The sequence below is a fragment of the Lolium rigidum genome, chromosome 2 (genome assembly GCF_022539505.1).
Source record: "Lolium rigidum isolate FL_2022 chromosome 2, APGP_CSIRO_Lrig_0.1, whole genome shotgun sequence".
Lineage (NCBI taxonomy): Eukaryota > Viridiplantae > Streptophyta > Magnoliopsida > Poales > Poaceae > Lolium > Lolium rigidum.
This window is the reverse complement of record NC_061509.1, coordinates 229125411-229133069: the sequence shown is the minus strand read 5'-3', so window position 1 is coordinate 229133069 and position 7659 is coordinate 229125411. Positions and strand designations below refer to the sequence as shown.

The 7659-nt window shown below is 45.9% G+C and overlaps 1 protein-coding gene across 1 annotated transcript; it reads left to right on the top strand.

The window, feature by feature from the left end:
- Positions 1-506: 506 nt before the first annotated feature.
- Positions 507-1891, top strand: LOC124690630 (mitochondrial metalloendopeptidase OMA1-like). Its single transcript, XM_047223989.1, has 3 exons — positions 507-971; positions 1085-1245; positions 1639-1891. Exons 1-3 carry the CDS (start codon positions 507-509, stop codon positions 1889-1891), a joined length of 879 nt encoding a protein of 292 aa, XP_047079945.1.
- Positions 1892-7659: the final 5768 nt, after the last annotated feature.

Below are 7659 nucleotides of genomic sequence, written 5' to 3'. Positions count from 1 at the left end.
TGGATGGGAGAAGGCACAAGGGGCTATTTTCCTTAGTATTTCTCTCCGCTTGAGAAATATGGAATGAGCGTAATGCTGAAGTTTGTAGGAATGCCTCTTCTATGCCTTCCGTTGTTGTTTTGGCTATTAAACGGAATGCCACACTTTGGGGAGCCGCAGGGGCAAAGTACTTGGGTGCAATTATACCGGGAGAGTAATCCTTTTTTTTGTTTTGTAGCGTGGCTTTTTTGGCTTTGCTTGTACTTTAATCTCTCCTTAATCAATGAAGTAGGCAAAGCTTTTGCCTTGTTTTGAAAAAAAAAAAACTAGTGGCCGAACATGAACAGCTTGAAGAACTTGCGCCCGGTCCTCTCCCGGTTACCCGGTAACTCACGCCACAGCCGCCCCCGCCTCAACAACCGGCCTATTGTCAGTACCACGCGTCATCGCCGCGACCTGATCGAGGTGTCTTCCGGCGAAACCCCATCGTCTGCAGTATTCGCCTATTCGGTAGTCGGCACCACTACATGATCCCCTTCACCCGGCGCCGCGGCGGGCCGGAGTGGTACCAGGACAAGCGGGTGATCAAAGCGGCGGCCTGCCTCTCTGGCTGCGCCGTGATCACCCTGTGCTGCGGCAGATTCGAGACCGTGCCCTACTCCAACCGCCGCCACTTCATCGTCCTCCCGCCATTGGCGGAGGGATTCCTGGGGAAGTGCTTCTTCGCGCGTTCCAAGATAGAGCTGGCCTCCAAGATCCTCCCACCGGAACACCCCGACAGCGTCCGAGTCCGCAAGATCACCATGGACATCGTTCGCGCTGCAGAACGCGGACTCGCCGGACATCTCGATCGGCTCGACTGGGAGGTGATCGTCGTCAAAGATAAGCTTGTCAACGCGTCGTGCCTTCCCGGTGGCAAGATTATAGTCTACACAGGACTCCTGGAACAGATGGAGATGGATGCTGAGGTTGCGACTGTGCTTGGGCATGAGGTACGTACTATACTAGTATACTACTATACGCAGGTTTGTTCATTGGATATGGGCTAGGCTTTGGTATTCCAATGAATCTAAACTAAGATTTTGTTCCCGTTTTTGGTACGTAGGTTGGCCACGCTATTGCAAGACACGTAGCGGAGAACATTACCAAGTTCATGTGGTTTGTCGTCCTGAAAATTGTCTTCCTGCAGTTTATTGACTTGGAAGAAGAAGATGAGTTGATTGATGGAATGTGGAAAGTATTGTTTCAGCTGCCCTTCTCCAGAAGGTACTCCCTCTCGTCCCTCTTGCTATATACTCCCTTCGGTCTCTTTTAATTGACTCGAATTTAGTAAAAAAGAATCCGAGGGAGTATCTTTCATGGTGACCTTGCATCAAACATATCGAAATAAGATGCTCCGGTAAGGCATGAAATTGCCAGGAATGAGATTGTGTTATTTGTGCTAAGAAAATGACATATTCATGTGTCTATCCCTAGATAAGACTTGTTGGTAGCTAGTTGCTCTAATATGTATGGTGAACTAAGATGTTTCAGCTCCACGAGATTCATTCTTCAATTTATTAGTTGTATAGTTGTCGACCTTATTGTTTGCTTATCCCATTATCTAACAGTTTCAAGTATTTCTTGCCATAAGCTCTTCTGATAGTGTCATCATTGTAGGATGGAGATGGAGGCAGATTACATTGGAATCATGCTACTAGCTGCTGCTGGTTTTGATCCACAGATAGCTCCTACAGTGTATGAAAAGATGGGAAAGATCACCGGATCTGACTCTGAACTTCAAAATTACATCTCTACTCATCCTTCATGCAAGAAAAGGGCGCAGATCTTATCGCAAGATAGGGTCATGCAGGAGGCGATGGAATTATATAGGAAAGCTAGAGCAGACAAAGATTTTCTCCTTCAGGGATAAATGGGACTCATGGGAGAGGTGTTTTGGAACATGGGTACATATGCTCCCTATATTTTGAAATGTACTTTATACAAAATTTAAAAAAAATTAATAAAAAAATAGCATGCACATCTTCACGCGCTACGCGCTCACAAAGTCGTTTCATAAAAAATCGACGTATCACGTGACGTGTGTAAAAAGACAAAATATGCTAAAAATAATGCTTTTCACAAGATAAACTTTCTCTTTTTTTACATAGACCATAAAAAATATTGGTTTTCGTGAAACTTGACGAATGCACATATATTATGAAGATGTATATGTAGAATTTTTTGTCCAAATTTTTTGACATTTCGAAATATAATTTTTTGGTAGAGGGAGCATACGCACCCAGGAGCCGAGTTGAATTTCTGCTCATTCCAATTGATCACTAATTATTGTACCAGAATAATTTGGTCGCCTTATTTTGGCATGTGATGTTGTTTATCTTACGTACTAATTTGTTTTATCATGGACCAGTAATCAAGGCAGTACCCAAACCCTAAACATCTTAGCTAGCCCCACCTGCACGTGCTTGTGTTGTGTACTACTCTCCATGTTGCGACATGTAGAGTGTATTCTTAAATTCTAATTTTAAACTTCCAATTAAACTTTAATAACATCAATTGAATCAGAGTATATGTATTATGACACATATCATTGACAAGTATTAAAATTCACGTGGAAAGTTAAAATTCCTCATAAGGTTAAAACATTTATCTTGATGGTTCTGAATACCAGTATACTGACATGAGATGTTTTGCTCGAGAATTTGCACAAAAATCAGCCTATTTGTGGGAAAGATGGAACAAGTAACGACCTTTTTCTGAAATGCCCCTTGCCCGCTACATCTGGAGTGTTGTCAAGTGTGCAACTGGCTATAAATGTCAATTTTTGGATGGTGGTGTTTGTTTCGTAGAATGGCTAAGATGATTTCCTGGAAAAAGGAGAAGACTTGCTAACTGTTGGAAATTTTGCGGTTTTCTGGGCTGTCAGGTGATGTATGTGGTAATTCCCCTTGTCTGCTACATCTGGAGTGTTGTCAGATCCTCTATGTTTTCTTTTAGATCTTGCTGGAGTTTCTTGTTCTAACATTTGAAGTAGATGTTATCGGTTGATTCTGTTAGATGCGATCTGTTTGTATTTTCTCTGTCAATAAAATATGCATGACTAATTTAGTTACGGTTTGTTTGTCTTCTCTGTCAATATTAGCATTCTTTGGATTGGAAAATCTGATCGCTTGGTATTACTCAGCTCGAAGAAGCTTAGCAGCCATACAAAGTTTGTAGCCGGAATATACTTGAAGAAAAATTACATGGGTAGGGCAAGAGAATTACAAGCCCACCCAACGAGCAACCAAAGGTTGTTCTCCGGCGCACAAACACGCTGACATAATCTAGGTCTCAAAACCATCTAAAACAAACTTGACATCGCAAGCCGCATACCAAAGTCCAAAGAAGGCCAAGGAGTGATCTTCATAGGGCAAATCACATTCTTCAATATCGCACCTTGCAGATTTGCCAGAGGATGATCATGACTACCACATCCCTGAGGAGATAGGGAGAGGTGACAAGAGGGATTTTAAATATTGATTCTTGTAAGGGTCCAACCTGCAAAGGAAGAACATGTCGCATGACCACAAGAGGGCTTTAGGGAGTTGCAACGCTCAGAGGAGTATGATGGCGAGCAATTTTTGCAAAGAGGCTTTCATGAGTGATGAGGCAATCAATGGCAAACGAGAGCATGAAGATCTTTATCTTGTTTGGCATAGTTGAGGACCAGACCGGTCACCCCATATCGTTTTAGTTTAGGGCATCTCCAACGGGGCGACCCATCCCGCGCCCGCGTGTCCGGATGGGTCCAGCCGGACAAAAACCCGGCCCAACGCGGGGACGCACCGCAAAAGCGGACGGCCGCGGCGTCCGGAACGACGCAAACCCGGCCCAAATCTGGGCCGGGTTTGCGTGGCCGCGGATGGCACGCGGCGTCCTCGCGTGTCCGCCCTGTCCGCGTGGCTGGCCCACCTGTCGGTGCCCCAGTCCTATTAAATGTGGACTGGGGAAGGGGACGGTCCCTATCCAGTCCCCACTTTTCACTCCGGCCGCACGCGCGAGCTCGAAGCTTCCGCGCCGCCATGGTCCCGAAGCGCGAGTTCGAGCCGTCCGCCAACGACCACGAGGCCGGCAGCAGCCGGCAAGTCGCGCCGCCGGCGTTCGCAATGGGGCCGCCGGCGCCTCCCAGACGCGAGCGGATCTACGTCACCGTAGCGGTGGCGCAGATGTTCTGGGACGCCGGCGTCCCAATGCCGTGGGGGGACGTGCACCTCCCCCACGTGATATGGGGTGGCCCGATCTTCTCAGTAAGCAACGGTGGTGATGATGATCACGGGGTGATGGCAGCGGAGGAACACGACGATGTAGTGGATGATAACTTGTATGACGCAACGAGATCTCTCGATTGGTCCCTGTCGCCAATGCAACAGCTCTCAACCCTGCAAGATATTCGCAACTCCACACACTTGCGCACGTAGCCGCCGACCACGAAGCGGTAAGTTGCAACCGTCTAATTCCCAATGGAACAGCGAGATCACACAAGACTTAAACAGGATCTACACAATATCCAAGCAATATGGTGTAGGGAATTCAATAGTTTTGCGAGCAAACAACTAAGAACTAGGGTTTATCTTAAACGTGGTCTAAAGCAGCTAGGGGGCGTCCCGGGCACTTATATAGGTGTCCGGGACGAGTTCTGGTCGAAAAGATACAAAAATAACCGACCCGGAATAGATCCGGTCGAGACGGACTCGGACTGGTCCGGTCTGGGATCCGGTCAACCGGGCTGTGGACCGGGCTGTCCGGTTTGTGGTCCGGTCAACCGGGCTGTGGACCGGGCGGTCCGGTCAGGGGTCCGGTCGACCGGTCGGAAACCGGGAAAACTGCGAAGTTTCCGGTCTCGCTCCGGTACGATAAATTTCCTCCGGTTGATGGCCGGTTTACGACCGGTCGACCGGGCCAGGGACCGGGCGGTCCGGTCAGGTGGCCGGTCAGACCGGGTTCTGGACCGGCCTGGACTTCTTCTTCTCCTCTCGCGCATTCCTCCCGCTCCTCCCTCGCGCGTCCATGAGATATCTTCATGTCCAGCTCCATGTCCAGCTTCACGGCCTTCTTGATGTCCGTCTTCACGTCCAGCTGCTCCTCTCCTCGTGCGATGCATGTCTCCTCTTGATACCGATGATACATAAGTAATAGGACTTAGGCGGTATAAAGTTCTCATCAATCAAAGTACCGTTTAGAAACAAGTTCACCTGTTGTTTAAGTAGCTTCGCACGAGCTCTTGTAATTGGTCCAATCCGAACTTCATTGGACTTGAGCTTCACGACAGAGTTCATCATCATTTGCTAATGACGGAGGTAGTAGTGAGGTAGGGATGTCCTCATCATCTCCCCCCTTCAAAAGGCGTCGACCCCGACGCTCCAAGGTCTTCTCCGTCATATGGTGTCAAATCAGCAACATTGAAAGAATTACCGACACCAAACTCATCAAGCTGGAAGATCTATCGAGTATGCATTATCATTGATCTTGGCAAGCACTTTATAAGGACCAGCACCACGAGGCTTCAACTTAGACTTCCGCAGCTTCGGGAACCTATCCTTGCGAAAATGTACCCAGACCAAATCACCAGGCTTGAACAACATCTCTTTGCGCTTCTTGTTCATCCTTGCAGCATTGCTCTTGCCTTTCTTCTCGATCAACTCTTTAGTCTTCTCATGGATCTTACGCACAAAATCTGCCCTCTTGGATGCCTCCATATTAACTCTCTCATGTATGGGCAAAGGCAACAAGTCAAGTGGAGTAATGGGTTTGAAACCATACACCACCTCAAAAGGACACAGCTCCGTGGTAGAATGTACCGCCACTGTTGTAAGCAAACTCCACATGCGGCAAACACTCTTCCCACTCCTTCGAGGTTCTTCTTGATCATGGATCTCAACGGTTGTGACAAGGTTCGATTCACCACCTCGGTTTGACCATCGGTTTGAGGATGACAAGTAGTACTTGAATAGTAGCTTTGTCCCCAGCTTTCCCCAAAGTGTCTTCCGAAGTAGCTCATGAACTTCACATCACGATCGAAACAATAGTCTTCGGGACTCCATGTAGTCGAACAATCTCCCTGAAAAACAGGTTAGCAATATGCGACGCATCGTCGCTTTTGTGGCGGGCAATAAAGTGTGACATTTTAGAAAATCTGTCCACTACCACAAATATAGAATCATGGCCTCTTTTAGTACGCGGCAAACCCAACACAAAATCCATACTAATATCCCGCCAAGGCGTAGTAGGTGCCGGTAACGGAGTATACAAACCGTGAGGCTTCAGCTTGGACTTGGACTTGTTGCAAGTAATGCATCTCCTCACATATCTATCCACGTCCCGCCTCATCTTTGGCCAATAAAAGTGGTCAGCTAGCATGAGTAGCGTCTTCTCACGCCCAAAGTGACCCATCAAACCTCCGAGCATGTGATTCCTGCAATAAGAGCAAACGCACGGACGATTCCGGAACACATAGTTTGTTAGCTCTAAACAAGAACCCATCATGTATGTGATATTTTTCCCATGCTTTACCAAGAGCACATAAGCGATATGGTTCAGCAAAATCATGATCAGTAGCATACAAATCACATAGTATCTCTAAACCAGGAATTTTAACATCAAGTTGAGTTAATAGCATATTCTTCCTAGATAGAGCATCGGCAACAATGTTATCTTTTCCCTTCTTATGTTTAATGATGTATGGAAAAGACTCAATGAACTCAACCCACTTAGCTAGACGCTTATGCAAAGTAGATTGAGCTTTCGGGTATTTTAAAGCTTCATGATCAGAATGTATGATAAATTCTTTTGGCCACAAATAATGTTGCCAAACCTCAAGAACTCTAATTAAAGCATACAATTCTTTATCATATATAGGATAGTTCAACTTAGCACCGAGATAATTTCTCGGAAAAATATGCAATTGGGCGACCCTCTTGCATCAACACACCACCAATTCCAATACCACTAGCATCACATTCAATCTCAAATTGCTTATTGAAATCAGGAAGTGCAAGCAACGGTGCAGAAGTTAACAATCGTTTCAGTTCATCAAAAGCATGATCTTGGGCAACGCCCCACTCAAAGACAACACCCTTTTTAGTCAATTCATTCAAAGGTGCAGCAATAGTAGAAAAATTGGGCACAAAACGGCGATAAAACCCAGCTAGACCATGAAAACTTCTAACTTGACTCACATTCATGGGAGTAGGCCAATTTTGAATAGCTTCAATTTTAGACACATCTACTTCTACTCCATGCTTAGAGACAACATAACCCAGAAATATGACCTTATCTTTGCAAAATGTGCACTTCTCAAGATTACCATAGAGTTGATTATCACGCAACACTTGCAAAACATGTCGAATATGTAGAGTATGATCAGATTCATTGCGGCTGTAGATTAATATGTCATCAAAGTATACAACCACAAATTTGCCAATAAATTCACGCAAAACATGGTTCATTAATCTCATGAAAGTGCTAGGTGCATTAGTTAACCCAAAAGGCATTACTAACCACTCATATAAACCAAATTTTGTTTTAAAGGCGGTTTTCCACTCATCCCCTTCTTTCATCCTAATTTGATGATAACCACTACGCAAATCAATTTTAGAGAACACAGCGAGCACCACTCAATTCATCTAGCATATCCTCTAA